The sequence below is a fragment of the Salvelinus namaycush genome, chromosome 39, assembly GCF_016432855.1.
Source record: "Salvelinus namaycush isolate Seneca chromosome 39, SaNama_1.0, whole genome shotgun sequence".
NCBI lineage: Eukaryota > Metazoa > Chordata > Actinopteri > Salmoniformes > Salmonidae > Salvelinus > Salvelinus namaycush.
In genome coordinates, this window is record NC_052345.1 from 638,197 (window position 1) to 655,316 (window position 17,120).

The 17,120-nt window shown below is 46.7% G+C and overlaps 2 protein-coding genes across 3 annotated transcripts; one reads left to right on the top strand and one right to left on the bottom strand.

Moving 5' to 3' along the window:
- Window positions 1–9: 9 nt before the first annotated feature.
- LOC120032842 (cartilage acidic protein 1-like) lies at window positions 10–9,262 on the top strand. 2 transcript variants are annotated; one of them, XM_038979052.1, is made up of 15 exons: window positions 10–128; window positions 759–1,015; window positions 2,281–2,477; window positions 2,590–2,726; window positions 2,873–3,029; window positions 3,124–3,258; window positions 3,409–3,545; window positions 3,711–3,847; window positions 4,049–4,131; window positions 4,534–4,634; window positions 5,554–5,722; window positions 6,172–6,317; window positions 7,251–7,290; window positions 8,046–8,195; window positions 8,385–9,262. In XM_038979052.1, exons 2-15 carry the CDS (start codon window positions 804–806, stop codon window positions 8,489–8,491), a joined length of 1,908 nt encoding a protein of 635 aa, XP_038834980.1. In that variant the 5' UTR covers window positions 10–128; window positions 759–803; the 3' UTR covers window positions 8,492–9,262. The 2 variants fall into 2 exon arrangements, with proteins under 2 accessions (XP_038834980.1, XP_038834981.1); XM_038979053.1 differs by lacking the exons at window positions 8,046–8,195; window positions 8,385–9,262 and adding an exon at window positions 7,430–7,727.
- Window positions 9,263–10,499: 1,237 nt separating this feature from the next.
- Window positions 10,500–17,120, bottom strand: LOC120032436 (golgin subfamily A member 7B-like). Its single transcript, XM_038978539.1, has 5 exons — window positions 17,109–17,120; window positions 15,345–15,470; window positions 15,127–15,279; window positions 11,615–11,716; window positions 10,500–10,583 (listed from the first exon to the last, which is right to left on the bottom strand). Exons 1-5 carry the CDS (start codon window positions 17,118–17,120, stop codon window positions 10,500–10,502), a joined length of 477 nt encoding a protein of 158 aa, XP_038834467.1.

Consider the following 17,120-nt stretch of genomic DNA (forward strand, 5'->3'; position numbering starts at 1 on the left):
ACACAAGTGCTTGCGTAAAGCCACAACATCGAAATTGTATAAGGCAATTTACACAAGGATTAGAATACAGTATCCTTTTCTCATCCGAGTCCTTCCACAACTGGAGTCCTGCTGAAAACTGATATAAGGTAAGATTTATGTGCAGAGTTTGGATGTAATTATCTCTTCTTCTCCCAAACGAATAAACAGCAGCACACCCTTATACAGTAGGTCCATGTTCTGAAATAAGTGTTAATCTCAGGATTACAGCTGTGATTACAGTATTGCATAACTAACGACATAATAATAGTAGTAGAATTAAAAATGTTGCAGGTGCATGCAAAACTCATGACGTAATCTTATGCAAGAGATATTCACTGCACGTATGTTTTTTCTCTATGATAGTTCATTGCATATTTATGGTAAGTCTTCCCTTTTGTACACTGGTACACACAAAAAAAATTGTGTCATATTAGGCTCTTTTGGACAGGGGTAAATACGAATTTAGCAGTTTGAGGCTGTTGAGTCTATGATGTAATGATATAAATTATGCACTGTAGACTCGTTGTTATTGTTCAGTGTGCTGCCTGCTATACCTGCTCTCACCAACCTATATTCTGCAGTAGCCTATACTATGCTATGCATGCCCTATGATTCTAATGTTGACCTCAAAATATGGTGTTTAAAACCATGTATTAACATAGTGGTCTAAGGTTACATATAAACACCCTGTAACTTTTTGAATATTTAACTAAAAGCTCGTTTGGTGTCTGTTGCAGAGTTGGGGAATTTGGATCAATTCCATCTCTATTCAGATTGTTGTGATGTTGCTGTGTTGGTGGGCGGGTCTTCCCATGCTCCTCCCCCTCCTGGTGCTGTGTGGGCGTGGTTTGGCCCAGAGTTCCGAACCCATGTTTCGGTCGGTGACTGAGACAGTCCTACCTCCTGACAACCAGCACAACCCCACCCAGCTGAACTATGGGATGGCTGTTACTGATGTGGATGGAGACGGAGACCTGGAGGTGGTGGTGGCGGGGTGAGAGGGGGGGGGGGGGGGGGGGGGGGGAGGTTAGATAAAGAGAGATCCACAGAGTTGGAGAGGGCATTCAAATGCCATCATTGAGTACAGTTTACTGGACCATAGGACTTTACAGGCTATGCATAAATTACCCAATATTCTCAACCTACACCCGTTCTTGGGTACAACGGCCCTAACCTGGTCATGAAGTTGGGGCTCTGGTCAACGTAGTGCACTATCCAGGGAATAGGGTGCCATTTAGGACTACACCTACTAATGTTCTCTACTACACCTACTAATGTTCTCCACTGCACCTACTAATGTTCTCCACTGCGCCTACTAATGTTCTCCACTGTGCCTACTAATGTTCTCCACAGCGCCTACTAATGTTCTCCACTGCGCCTACTAATGTTCTCCACTGCGCCTACTAATGTTCTCCACTGCGCCTACTAATGTTCTCCACTGCGCCTACTAATGTTCTCCACTGCGCCTACTAATGTTCTCCACTGCGCCTACTAATGTTCTCCACTGCGCCTACTAGTGTTCTCCACTGCGCCTACTAGTGTTCTCCACTGCGCCTACTAGTGTTCTCCACTGCGCCTACTAATGTTCTCCACTGCGCCTACTAGTGTTCTCCACTGCGCCTACTAATGTTCTCCACTGCGCCTACTAATGTTCTCCACTACACCTACTAGTGTTCTCCACTGCGCCTACTAGTGTTCTCCACTGCGCCTACTAATGTTCTCCACTACACCTACTAGTGTTCTCCACTGCGCCTACTAGTGTTCTCCACTGCGCCTACTAGTGTTCTCCACTGCGCCTACTAGTGTTCTCCACTGCGCCTACTAATGTTCTCCACTGCGCCTAATAATGTTCTCCACTGCACCCACTAGTGTTCTCCACTGCGCCTACTAGTGTTCTCCGCTGCGCCTACTAGTGTTCTCCACTGCGCCTACTAATGTTCTCCATTACACCTACCAATGTTCTCCACTGCACCTACTAATGTTCTCCACTGCGCCCACTAGTGTTCTCCACTGCGCCTACTAATGTTCTCCACTACGCCTACTAATGTTCTCCACTGCGCCTACTAATGTTCTCCACTACACCTACTAGTGTTCTCCACTGCGCCTACTAGTGTTCTCCACTGCGCCTACTAATGTTCTCCACTACACCTACTAATGTTCTCCACTACACCTACTAATGTTCTCCACTACTGATGTTCTCCACTTCACCTACTAATGTTCTCCACTACACCTACTAATGTTCTCCACTTCCATTCTCAGGTACAACGGTCCTAACCTGGTCCTGAAGTATGACCGTGGTCAGCAGAGGCTGGTGAACATAGCGGTGGATGACCGCAGCTCTCCATTCTACGCCCTGAGAGACCCCCTGGGGAACGCCATCGGGGTGACTGCCTGCGACGTCGACGGGGACGGGCGGGAGGAGATCTACTTCCTCAATACAAACAACGCTTACTCTGGTAAATAACAATAATAACAGCAGGTAAACAAACATCAACACTAACAACAATGCTTAAACAACAACAACAACAACGGTTACTCTGGTAGTCAGTAGCAATCTTCTTTTGGAAGGTCGGGCCACATACTCTGACAAGCTCTTTAAGTTCCGTAACGGACGCTTCGAGGACCTGCTGGGTGATGACATCAACGTGCGCCGAGGAGTAGCCAATCGGATGGCAGGACGCTCCGTGGCGTGTGTGGACAGAAAAGTATGTAAACCATCAGTCTATCCATCTGATTATCCATCAATCCATCCTCTCACTATTTTCTCTGTCCATCTGTGTGCGTGTCTGTCTGTCGTCTATATGTCTGTACCCCCCCGCCCAATCTAACCCCCCCTTTCTCTCTCCTGTAGGGTACAGGGCGTTATGCTGTGTATGTAGCTAACTATGCCAGTGGAAATGTTGGTCCCCATGCCCTGATAGAGATGGACGAGGCAGCCAGTGACCTGGCCAAGGGCATCATCGCCCTGTCTGACGTTGCAGCACAGGCCGGTGTCAACAAGTACACAGGTACTGGACAAGAGTGAATGGAAGAAATGTGTGTGTGCGCTTACCCATCTCAAACTAATACCTACTATATTATGTATCTGTCTCCTCCCACCAGGTGGGCGTGGTGTAGTGGTTGGACCAATCGTGAGCCAGAGCAGCTCTGACGTGTTCTGTGACAACGAGAACGGACCTAACTTCCTGTTCCGGAACAATGGAGATGGAACCTTCACTGACATTGCTCAACAGGCAGGTGTGTCTAGGGTGGGGTGTGTCTAGGGTGGGGTGTGTCTAGGGTGGGGTGTGTCTAGGGTGGGTGTGTGGGAGGAAGGAGAGATAATTGGACCATAGCCATGATCTCTGCATAGTAGTTGTGATGACAGTGATGTGGTTCCTCCTGTAGGTGTGGAGGATGGCTACCAGCACGGCCGAGGCGTGGCGCTGGCAGACTTTAACGCTGACGGGAAGACTGACATCGTCTACGGAAACTGGAATGGCCAGCACAGACTGTACCTACAGGACAACAACCAGAGATTCAGGGTGAGAGAGGGGATGGAGGGAGAGAGGGAGGTTGGAGTGGGGGTTGAAGCAGGATGGAAGAGGGAGGTTAGTGAAACAGATCGAAGGGAAGTGGATGGAATGGGAGGGCGACTGGGGAGGGATGGAAACAAAGACATTAAACCTCTCTGTTCGCTCCCTCCTCAGGACATAGCCAGTGGGTCGTTCTCCTCTCCCTCTCCCGTGCGGACGGTCATTGCTGCTGACTTTGACAATGACCAGGAGCTGGACATCTTCTTCAACAACATCGCCTACAGAGGACACGCCCCCAACAGGCTTTTTAGGTACCTCTGACCCCTGACACCAACTTTGACTTGAACTGTGTGTGTGTGTGTGTGTGTGTGTGTGTGTGTGTGTGTGTGTGTGTGTGTGTGTGTGTGTGTGTGTGTGTGTGTGTGTGTGTGTGTGTGTGTGTGTGTGTGTGTGTGTGTGTGAGAGAGAGATAGAAAGAGTTTCTGATGTGTGTTGTCTGCCTGCTCCTCCAGGGTGGCCAGGAGGGCTGGTGCTGACCCCCAGATAGAGGAGCTAAACGTGGGGGAGGCAGCAGAGCCACAGGGCCGGGGTACAGGTAACCACACCATGCAGACTCATTCTTTTGGTCCCTATACAACAGGGGAGTCAAACTCAATTCCCGGAGGACCGTGTATCAGCTGGTTTTGTTGTTTCCGTGTCTAATTAAGACCTTGACAACCAGGTGAGAGGAGATCCTAACTCGTCAATGACCTTCCTTTAATCAAGAAAACTAGGAGCGAAAATCTGCAGACACTCGGCACTCAAGAAATGGAGTTTGACTCCCCTTTTATACAAGATTAATAAAGTCTTCTTAAACTAATGTATTCTGTTTTTGCTAAGTATTAGTTAAAAACATAAATTACAACACACCTGGTTCAGGTGGTTCCCCTGGTTTACTAGGGCTAAACAGGCCCTGTTTTTGATTGGCCGTTTGATGTGTTCACTCTGTGATTGACAGGTGCCACGGTAACAGACTTTGACGGGGACGGTCAGTTGGACCTGCTGGTGGCTCATGGGGAGAGTGCCTCTCAGCCCATCTCTGTCTTCAAGGTCACTCAGGTCAGTCACTAACATAGAGGTAGATAGACGGCATATCTTTGCATCTTTGCCATAATGTTTTTATTTATTTTTAATTTAACCTTTATTTAACTAGGGCAAGTCGGTTAAGAACAAATTCTTATTTACAATGACGGCCTACCAAAAGGCAAAAGACCTCCTGCGGGGACGGGGGCTGGGATTTAAAAAAATAAGAGGGTTTTATAAATAAGCATCAACCAGTGGGTCGTGCGACGGGTATACAGAGATGACGAGTATAGAGTGCAGTGATGTGTCCTATAAGGAGCGTTGGTGGCAAATCTGATGGCCGAATGGTAAAGAACATCTAGCCGCTCGAGAGCACCCTTACCTGCTGACCTATAATCTAGCATGGGTAGGATGATCATCTGAATCAGGGTTAGTTTGGCAGCTGGGGCGAAAGAGGAGCGACTACGATAGAGGAAACCAAGTCTAGATTTAACTTTAGCCTGCAGTTTTGATATGTGCTGAGAGAAGGACAGTGTACTGTCTAGCCATACTGTATAGCCATAATGGCTCCTGTGACAGCATGGGCTTTCTCCATTTTAAAGTAGTCAATTTTCTTATTTTGGGTTAAGAAAACAACAACCTCTATGCTAATATTGGTGATTGAACAGCAGTGCTGGAGTACTGATCCTGCTACAACGGGTTCTATCCATCCAGACCCCTTTTTCTCTCTATGGTCACGACTTCATTACTGCCCCCTGGTGGAGAATTACTACAAGCGCATGAGATTTCATTTAGATATTTTAATGCAAGACGATGATTACAAATCAATGTGTTATCTCCTTGTTTCTTATCATATTTATATGTCAGTAAGGAGGAGAGGATGAACAGGGCCCATGATATCACCCGACATATTCCTGACCCATCAGCTTTACCCTCTGACCTTTGACCCTGACAGGGCTCGTCCAATCACTGGCTGCGTGTAATCCCTCGCACGCGTTTCGGCTCCTTCGCCCGCGGGGCCCGGGTCACGGCCTACACCAATCAGAGCGGGGCTCTCATGCGCATCATCGACGGCGGCTCGGGGTACCTCTGTGAGATGGAGCCTGTCGCCCACTTTGGACTGGGTAACTTCCTGTTTACTTCCCATTTACGGCCTAATCCCAAATGGACCCCTAGACCCTATGCACTTGTAGAGATCTAAGAGGATTTAATAGGTGCAGTCAATATGATAATTGCTCCAATTTCCCCTCTGGCTAGGATGTGGAAGTTTCGCCATATTGCTTCTACCAATCAAATCCTCTCAGATCTCCACAAGTGTATAGGGCGCAGTGGAGGCTGCTGAGGGGAGGACGGCTCATAAGAATGTCTGGAACGGAGCACATGGAATGGCATGTAACACCTTGAAATAATTTGATGTATTTGATACCATTCCGCTCCAGTCATTACCACACGCCCGTTCTCCCCAATTTAAGGTGCCACCAACCTCCTGTGCAGTAGACATCTTGTAGACATATTAGCTAGTAGTTCTGGATAGCTTGTGTATTTATCTTCCTTTCTTCACATTGGCTCACAGGCAAGGACGAGGTCACCGTGGTGGAGGTCTATTGGCCGGATGGCCGTTCCGTGGCCCGCCCACTTCAGCCTGGTGACATGAACTCTGTGATGGAGATTGGCTACCCTAAAGAGGGGGAGGAGTCTGTGCTGACCCCTGATACCCAGGTACGCACCGCGGACTTACACCATGACATATGAACTATGACCCTTGGGTAAAAGTTTCAGCCAATCCATCACCAGCTACTACATTCTTACCCTATGACCACAGTAGTGTTTCTGTTTAATTACATTGTGTGGAGATTTCTAGCCGTTACATGCTGACCGCACCGCTCACGTTCCAAAATAAATGGACACCTACATGTTATTCAATCACTGCATCCACACTGCTCACGCGCGTCAATGAGTGTCTGCGTAGCCAGGCGCTAAAATAGACCTTGATTCTATTTGTGACGCTTGATGCGCTGCAAGTCCTGCTTCTCCCATCTCCTCATTGGCATATACCCACGTTGGTGATTGAAAGATGAACTGAGTTCCACAGTCCAGTTGGTGGTAATGCATCTTAAAGTTGTTTGCCAACCGCCATATAAAGTCCAAAGAAGAAGCCTGAAGGAGGAGAGATTACTAGAAACAAACTCGATTTAGCCTTTTATCTGTATATTAATTGTCGGCTTAGAGGACCTTGTGCATTTCAGGTAAAATAACAACTCAATGTTTATATCCCAGGACAAATTAGCTAGCAACAGCAAGCTAGCTAAATAGGGCAAATTAGCTAGCAACGGCAAGCTAGCTAAATAGAGCAAATTAGCTAGCAACAACAAGCTAGCTAAATTGTCATAAATGTTTAATGCTTTTCAACCTGTCTCCAAATGAATATAGTTGGTTCAGAGTTCGTTTTGATATTTCAACCTGCGTGTTCTGATCGCGTCTGGTGTGGGTGGACAAAATCAACACGCGGATGCCCGGTGTAGTCAGCATGTTAGACTTTCTCCCAAGAGCATCAGATGAAATACAAGTGTAGTTGATGATTCAGTCATTCTGTTAGCATTCAAAATGGTGGAGCTGGAAATGTCTTTGAACTGACATTCTGGTCTTTTTCAGTGTGGGGAAGGATTCTTTGTCAAGAATGGCCGCTGTGCAGGTATGTAGATCTGTCTTGTCTGGCAGAGAATAGATGGAATATAACAACATTTACAATATAGTAAAACATACAGATTAATAAATTAAGTTCCTCTCTCTCTCTCATTCTCTCTCCTCTCTGGCCCTCTCTATCTCTGCAGGTATATGAGGGCAGTGAATGAGATACCTTGAAGCAACATAAAAAAATATGCCTTGTCATCAAGATAATGTATACTGTCGAAGACCAATGACACTCCATATTGTTAGTCATTTGAACCAGTAGATTATCTCTGTTTTGCTTCCATCTTTCATAAGTGTCATCTTCTCTGTGAGTGTTACCTTTTTATTGTTCTACTTTTCTTTGTCAAACTGTTCCCTTTTGCTATTTTATTTGTTTTAGAATAATTAACCATCCCTAATAAATCAATAAAACAACATTGATGGAATACAACAATCTTTTCAAAGCACAAGATCTTATCCGTAATCAATTATTCCCATACCTTTTCCATCCCTCCATCTGACCCTTCTCCCTCACACTGCCCCCCAACCCCTCTATTCACCCTCCCCTTGTCTCACTACCCCCCCCCCCCCCCCCCCCCCCCCCCCCCCCCCTTCTCCCTCACCAACCACCCTGGCCCTCCCCTGCCCCGTGCCAGACAACAACTAGTGAATCAGACTCTCTTTCAAGAAAATATTTAGTTGATGAAAATATTTTATCAACCAAATGTTTGTTGGGGATGAAATCCTTAACACCCCCCTCCTTAACCCTCCCCCCAGACAACAATGAGTGTAAGCAACAGAGTGGGCCCCCAGTGTGCCCTAAGAGCCGTCCAGTCTGCATCAACACCTACGGCCACTATAACTGTGGCCCCAGGAAGACATGTGCCAGGGGCCACAAGCCCACTAAGGACGGGAAGGCATGTGTGGGTGAGTAGAGATGGCAGGAGGGATGGAGGGGACTGATGATATGCCTGGTGCTCTCCTACTTCTCTCCCTCGTTCCCTCTCCTTTTACCTACAAACACTACCCACTCATTACTACCCTCAGACGTACCCGAAGTACGTAGTCTGACCTGCTTTCTTTCTCCTCCCCTCCTCTTTCTCCATCTCTCTGCAGCTGTAGCTCCGTTCTTCCAGGGGGTCCGCTCTTCCTCATCCCCCGGGCCAGGGCCCCTCCTCTCTGGCCTCTCCCTCGTACTTCTACTGGCCTTCTCCATGGTCTGAATGGAGATATGAGGCTAAGGGCCTCTCAGTCACATGCCTCCATGGGGATTGCTTGACTGAGTCCCAAATGGTAGCCTGGTCAATCCCTATATAGTGCACTACTTTTGACCACAGTCCTGGTCAATCCCTATATAGTGCACTACTTTTGACCACAGCCCTCCCATGGACTCCAATGATGCTCCAGGAGTGTCAAGGTCCTACCGGATGAACTTTGACATGTATGCTGCTAGAAGGAGTGACCCTTGACACCTCGACACTGGACAACTATGCACTTCCTTTTTGGGGGGGGGGGGGGGTCGGCATGCTCAGTTGGACCAAATAATAAGACGTTTGGCAATCATTATCTGTGATGGTCTGGAGAATCAGAAAGTGAATGGGACGTTTAGGCATGTTGTCTGTAACAGTTTGAGAACTGTGTGATACTGAATGTAATCTCGGAAACCCAGATCTAAAATCTCACATAATTGCATCAGATGCTTGATTAGGTTCTGGGGAGAGAGAAGATACTTACGAGACTAGAGAAGTCAATTCACGTCTATTCCACTGAGATGACATGGATTTCAAAACCAGTGGTGCCCAGTGGGTATTTTCCTTGACAGTGAAAAAGAATGACATTCATGTTAAAATGGAGCGATGGAAGAGCAGCAGTTATTTATTAAAGTTCTTCTGATCATGAGTATCAAACAACAACAAGCATTATGAAGGTTCCAGTTCTCTACTTTTGCATAAACATGTCCCAGATTAAAATAAAAAGGCAGACACTTCACATCAGGAAATAATTACATTTTGGCAGTTTATGGTTCTTTGGAGGAGGGTTTGTGTAGCAAAAAAAGGAAGGAAGTGTTTGTGCACGTGCAGGAAGAATTGTTCATTACTTTATTTTACAGAGTCCTGGTGCAGGCTTTTGTTCCAGACCAGCACTAAAACACCAGGACTGAAGAACACTGTTACAGGATGCTACATAGTCTATACAGGTAGCTGTGTATTTGCATAATCATGATCTAGGAGAGCTGGTGCTTCAAGACAAGAGGTTAGCTGGGTTGTGGAGTGTTTGATACCAAGCTGCATTATGACACTGACCAGTGGATGGTACCAGAGCCATTTATAGAGGCTAACATATATGTCTCTGGATGGAACTAGCTACATTCATCTGTTTGCTACTTTCAGCCCATCCATGTGGTTCACATCTCCGCTGAGCTGTGTAGTGCTACATCCCAAATGGCTCCCTATTCCCTATATAGTGCACTACTAGAGCCCAGGTCAGCATTAGTGCACTATATAGGGAATAGGGTGCCATTTGGGCCGTACCCTAGATCTCCTACAGTACATGTCTGGGTCGTGGGCCTATTCACAAGACACCAAACGGCAGAAAACAAACTGGAACAGTTTCAGGGACTACCTGAAACTTGTCCAATAAGAACTGTTTTCCCTGGTTAAAACGTTTCACTACAATGTGCACGAATGAATACAGGCAGGCAGGTAGGTGTGTAGTAGTCCATCATGGTTCCATGTCAACTGACAGCCTATTCCCTATCTTGTACACTACTATCCTCCATACAGTGCACTACTTTTAACCAGAGCCCCAAACTAGTGCACTATAGGAGTCCCAAATGGCTCCCTATTCCCAAATAGTGTCTTTTTTTATTTTATTTACCAGGGCCTGAAAAAGCTGCCATTTGGGACGTAACCAAAATGCAATTATAAATCATCAGTATTCCCAACGTTGATAGATTCGGCTTGATCTGCTCCGGGCCATGTGGTTCAGTTGCGATCGAGTGTTCGGTCGGTTAGCTCAAGTTTGTTGCGGTCAGGGCCGTTGTGGTTGCGGTAGGTGAGGCATACCCAGTCCAAAAAGCACTGCTGTCGGGGTGGTTCTCTAAGGGACCAGGGTTGTAGAGCTCCAGGGATCAGGGGGGTAGAGGTGCCGTGGACTCAGTCACCGAACACCGCGGTTGTGTGTAGCATTCCAGGGACCGGGGGGGGGGGTGAGGAGGTGACAAGTACCCGGTCACCGAGCACTGCTGCCGGACGTAGAGCTGGAGCCTGAGCAGGAGCCACTGGAGCCTCGGTCCTCATAGATCGAGATCTCTATCTGGACAAGATGGGGTTAAAGGAAGGAACACACTCCGATAGGGAGGGTCTATAAGGAGGGGCTGGGTCTATAGGGAGGGGCTGGGTCTATAGGGAGGGGCTGGGTCTATAGGGAGGGGCTGGGTCTATAGGGAGGGGCTGGGTCTACAAGGAGGGGCTGGGTCTACAAGGAGGGGCTGGGTCTATGGGGAGGGGCTGGGTCTATAAGGAGGGGCTGGGTTTATAGGGAGGGGCTGGGTCTATAAGGAGGGGCTGGGTATATGGGGAGGGGCTGGGTCTATAAGGAGGGGCTGGGTCTATAGGGAGGGTCTGGGTCTATAGCGAGGGGCTGGGTCTATAAGGAGGGGCTGGGTCTATAAGGAGGGGCTGGGTCTATAGGGAGGGGCTGGGTCTATAAGGAGGGGCTGGGTCTATGGGGAGGGGCTGGGTCTATAAGGAGGGGCTGGGTCTATAAGGAGGGGCTGGGTCTATAAGGAGGGTCTGGGTCTATAGGGAGGGTCTGGGTCTATAAGGAGGGTCTGGGTCTATAGGGAGGGGTCTATAAGGAGGCGCTGGGTCTATAAGGAGGGCCTGGGTCTATAAGGAGGGTCTGGGTCTATAGGGAGGGGCTGGGTCTATAAGGAGGGTCTGGGTCTATAAGGAGGGTCTGGGTCTATCCAATACACACACACTGTACAAGATCCTTATTCTTGGGAGCCCACATGTGTTGACTCTTCATCTCTCTCGCTCCACCTCTTTCTCCCTCTCTTTAAATCTCCATACATGTGTACTGTTGACTCTTCATCTCTCTCGCTCCATCTCTTTCTCCCTCTCTTTAAATCTCCATACATGTGTACTGTTGACTCTACATCTCTCTCGCTCCATCTCTTTCTCCCTCTTTAAATCTCCATACATGTGTACTGTTGACTCTCTCTCTGTCTATATTGTTTTTCTTCATCTCTGCCTTTTTCTTCATCTGTCTTTGTTTTTCTTTATCTGTCTCTCTCTCACACACACAAACACACAGAGCAGCAGTAGTAGCTGTAAGGATACGACCCTCATGCCCCTCTCGATGGGGTCAGTGATGAGTAGACCTCGGGGGGCGTAGATCTTCTCATTCTGCTCCTGGATGTACCCGCCTATCTTCTTCAACACCTGGGGGAGATTGAGAAAGAGGGGGGAGGAAAGGGGGAGAGGGAGAGAGAACAGAAAGAGGCGGAGAGAAAGAAATAACAAAAGAAGGGGACAGTATGACAGAAAGTAAGGAACATACACTACTGTTCAAAAGTTTGGGGTCACTTAGAAATGTCCTTGTTTTTGAAAGAAAAGCTCTTTTTTTTGTCCATTAAAATAACATCAAATTGATCAGAAATACAGTATAGACATTGTTAATGTTGTAAATGACTATTGTAGCTGGAAACGGCTGATTTTAATGGAATCTATCTACAGAGGAGTACAGAGGCCCATTATCAGCAACCATCACTCCTGTGTTCCAATGGCACGTTGTGTTAGCTAATCCAAGTTTATCATTTTAAAAGGCTAATTGATCATTAGAAAACCCTTTTGCAATTATGTTAGCACAGCTGAAAACGGTTCTGATTTAAAGAAGCAATAAAACGGGCATTCTTTAGACTAGTTGAGTATCTGGAGCATCAGCATTTGTGGGTTCAATTACAGGCTCAAAATGGGCAGAAACAAAGGACTTTCTTCTGAAACTTGTCAGTCTATTCTTGTTCTGAGAAATGAAGGGTATTCCATGCGAGAAATTGCCAAGAAACTGAAGATCTCGTACAACACTGTGTACTACTCCCTTCACAGAACAGCGCAAACTGGCTCTAACCAGAATAGAAAGAGTGGGAGGCCCCGGTGCACAACTGAGCAAGAGGACAGTACAGTCGTGGCCAAAAGTTTTGAGAATGGCACAAATATTCATTTTCACAAAGTCTGCTGCCTCAGTTTGTATGATGGCAATTTGCATATACTCCAGAATGTTATGAAGAGTGATCAGATGAATTGCAATTAATTGCAAAGTCCCTCTTTGCCATGCAAATGAAATGAATCCCCCCAAAAAACATTTCCACTGCATTTCAGCCCTGCCACAAAAGGACCAGTTGACATCATGTCAGTGATTATCTCGTTAACACAGGTGTGAGTGTTGACGAGGACAAGGCTGGAGATCACTCTGTCATGCTGATTGAGTTCGAATAACAGACTGGAAGCTTCAAAAGGAGGGTGGTGCTTGGAATCATTGTTCTTCCTCTGTCAACCATGGTTACCTGCAAGGAAACACGTGCCGTCATCCTTACTTTGCACAAAAAGGGCTTCACAGGCAAGGATATTGCTGCCAGTAAGATTGCACCTAAATCAATCATTTATCGGATCATCAAGAACTTCAAGGAGAGCGGTTCAATTGTTGTGAAGAAGGCTTCAGGGTGCCCAAGAAAGTCCAGCAAACGCCAGGACCGTCTCCTAAAGTTGATTCAGCTGCGGGATCGGGGCACCACCAGTACAGAGCTTGCACAGGAATTGCAGCAGGCAGGTGTGAGTGCATCTGCACGCACAGTGAGGCAAAGACTTTTGGAGGATGGCCTGGTGTCAAGAAGGGCAGCAAAGAAGCCACTTCTCTCCAGGAAAAACATCAGGGACAGACTGATATTCTGCAAAGGGTACAGGGATTGGACTGCTGAGGACTGAGGTAAAGTCATTTTCTCTGATGAATCCCCTGTCCGATTGTTTGAGGCATCCGGAAAAAAGCTTGTCCGGAGAAGACAAGGTGAGCGCTACTGTGTCATGCCAACAGTAAAGCATCCTGAGACCATTCATGTGTGGGGTTGCTTCTCAGCCAAGGGAGTGGGCTGACTCACAATTTTGCCTAAGAACACAGCGATGAATAAAGAATGGTACCAACACATCCTCTGAGAGCAACTTCTCCCAACCATCCAGGAACAGTTTGGTGACGAACAATGCCGTTGCCAGCATGATGGAGCACCTTGCCATAAGGCAAAAGTGATAACTAAGTGGCTCGGGGAACAAAACGTATATATTTTGGGTCCATGGCCAGGAAACTCCCCAGACCTTAATCCCATTGAGAACTTGTGGTCAATCCTCAAGAGGCGGGTGGACAAACAAAAACGTACAAATTCTGATAAACTCCAAGCATTGATTATGCAAGAATGGGCTGCCATCAGTCAGGATGTGGCCCAGAAGTTAATTGACAGCCTGCCAGGGCGGATTGCAGAGGTCTTGAAAAAGAAGGGTCAACACTGCAAATATTGACTCTTTGCATCAACTTCATGTAATTGTCAATAAATGCCTTTGACATGTATGAAATGCTTGTAATTATACTTCAGTATTCCATAGTAACATCTGACAAAAATAACTAAAGACACTGAGGCAGCAGACTTTGTGAAAATGTATATTTGTGTCATTCTCAAAACTTTTGGCCACGACTGTACATTAGAGTGTCTAGTTTGAGAAACAGCTTCATTAAATAGTACCCGCAAAACACCAGTCTCAACGTTAACAGTGAAGAGGCGACTCCGGGATGCTGGCCTTCTAGGCAGAGTTCCTCTGTCCAGTGTCCGTGTTCTTTTGCCCATCTTAATCTTTTCTTTTTATTGGCCAATCTGAGATATGGCTTTTTCTTTACAACTCTGCCTAGAAGGCCAGACGTCTGGTGTCACCTCTTCACTGTTGTCGTTGAGACTGGTGTTTTGGGCCTCAGGTTCTACTATGTGGTTCTACTGTGGTTGTAATATGTTTCTATTGTGTGGTGTTCTACTGTGGTGTTCTACGGTAGTGTTCTAGTGTTGTGTTCTAGTGTTGTGTTCTAGTGTGGTGTTCTACTGTAGTGTTCTAGTGTGGTGTTCTAGTGTGGTGTTCTACTGTGGTGTTCTACGGTAGTGTTCGGTGTTCTACTGTAGTGTTCTACTGTGGTGTTCTACTGTAGTGTTCTACTGTAGTGTTCTAGTGTGGTGTTCTACTGTAGTGTTCTAGTGTGGTGTTCTACGGTGGTGTTCTACTGTAGTGTTCTACTGTAGTGTTCTACTGTTGTGTTCTAGTGTGGTGTTCTACTGTAGTGTTCTAGTGTGGTGTTCTACTGTAGTGTTCTAGTGTGGTGTTCTACTGTAGTGTTATACTGTGGTGTTATACTGTGGTGTTCTACTGTTGTGTTCTACGGTAGTGTTCGGTGTTCTACTGTAGTGTTCTAGTGTGGTGTTCTAGTGTGGTGTTCTAGTGTGGTGTTATACTGTGGTGTTATACTGTGGTGTTATACTGTGGTGTTCTACGGTAGTGTTCGGTGTTCTACTGTAGTGTTCTAGTGTGGTGTTCTACTGTTGTGTTCTACTGTAGTGTTCTAGTGTGGTGTTCTACTGTTGTGTTCTACTGTGGTGTTCTAGTGTGGTGTTCTAGTGTGGTGTTCTAGTGTAGTGGTTCTACTATGTGGTTCTACTGTGGTCGTAATGTTTCTACTATGTGGTTCTACTGTGGTTGTTTCTATTGTGTTGTGTTCTAGTGTGGTGGTTCTACTGTGTTTATATTGTGGTGGTTTAGCCCGATCTCACCTTCTCATAGCGTGTCTCCATACAGAGGAAGATGAGGTAGGCTGTAGCGCAGGCCAGACATCCCTCCAGGTAGGACTGGCCTCCCATCTTCTCTGCCTCCGCATAGTAGATATTCAACCTCTTCACTGTGTCCTCAAACAACGGCCGCTCAATCTGACAGAGAGACACTCGGTTAGCTGTCTTTTCAGCCATTAGTGTGTGTGTGTTAGACTACCCACCCTGCTCTCCAGCTCAGAAGGGAACTTGGTCTGGAAGCGGCAGGTGGTCCCTTCACTGTAGTCTCTCTGCAGGAACACCTTGTTGGCCAGAGATGCACTGTGCCTCAACTCTTGGAGGTTATGGAACTACAGGACACAAACACACATGCGAGCGCGTGCGCACACACACCCACCCACCCATATTTGGGGGGAGAGAGAGGAGAGAGAGAAAGGAGTGTGAGGAAGAGAGGGGGAGCGAGAGAGAGATTGTGGATAGAATTCTAATATGGATTAACTTTCTGGTTCTGAGGAAGCAGTGTGTATGACTCACCATGAGAATAAAACTAAACTGCTCATTCGCTCTCTCTCTCACACACACATGCTCTCTGTTCAAGAGGTAATGTATACAAACAGTGGCTGATGTAGTCTTTAGAGGTATACGATGATAGAGGAGAGGTGTTCAATCAAAGTCTGTCTGGCGGTCCGTTGGATCACGGCCCAGACACAGTATCTCTCCTCTCTCTCTAACTGGTCTTCTCTCTCTGTAGCTCTCGTTTTCTCCTCTCCTTTCCCCTCTCTCTTCTCTCCCTTCCCCTCTCTCTCTCTCTCTCTCCTTTCTTCTCTCCCTACCCCTCTCTCTTCTCTCTCTCTCCCTTCCCCTCCTCTCTCGGTAGCTCTTCGTCTACCTCTCTCTCTCTCCTGACCATGCACTCTGCTACAGCAGCCGGATCATGGAAACGAGCCAAGAGAAGAAGGCCCAACATCACAGAACAGCTCACAACAAATCAATCTCTGTAAGAACAGGGTTAGAAGGCTCAATAGGCCAACGATGGCACCAAATGGTCGTTTCCCCCCCATAAAGAAGCTTGATGTCCATAGTTGTGGACTTAGGTGTGGGGGAGGTGTGTGGGCCAGTTTAGTTTCTTGCTTTGGGAAACTAGTTTAGGCTATTATGGTTCGTCAAGCTTGTTTCCTCAATGTGTCACTGAATGAAAGGCAGTTGGACCGAATAACGGAAATGAAAAGATCCGTGTAAACGCGGAGATTTTCTCTCCTTGACCTCAATGGGTTGCTGTCCACGGTGCTGATATCTCTTTAGTAGGTTTCAGCACTAGCACGGGCCAGCCTGCCTATACCGGATTAACGGCGGAACACTAGAGACAAAAAAATAAGAGCTCTGCTTTCACCAAAACAGCTTAACGGCACGAGGATTGCTTGTTTATCCCTGTTCTCGTGCACAAGTTGTAGCATAGGCTACACAGCCTGCCTTGGAAACGCTGTTTGTGCTACAAAGAGAATTCCTCTAACGAACCTCTATTCAGGCACGTAGCCTTCCTACGCCTTTAATATGGCAATATAATGATATAGGGTTTATATGATATTCACATACCATGTCGGTCAGGGTGACCGAAGAAGTGTTAACATTGACACGGCTTCCATTTCTAATCAAAGCAGACGATTTATTTGCCAAAATGAACCTGCCTCCCTGACCCGTTTGAGCAAATGTTATATTCGAAATTAACTTTTTATACGTAAATAAACAACTGTTGTGTTGATTTCTATCGCTGCTGGGTAACAGAGATTGAAATTATTGTATGCTACACAATCCTTTCTATCACAGGGCTAACCTTGCTGTTACTGACAAAGCCATTCAAACGGTTCAGAATATAGGTTACAACCCTCTCCACAAGGCTACCTGCTCATATGAAAGACAATATAACCATATGCCCATAGAGGGAAAGGCATAGACTAACGAAGAGGATAGATTATTCTATTCATTCTCACCTCTGTCGCCAT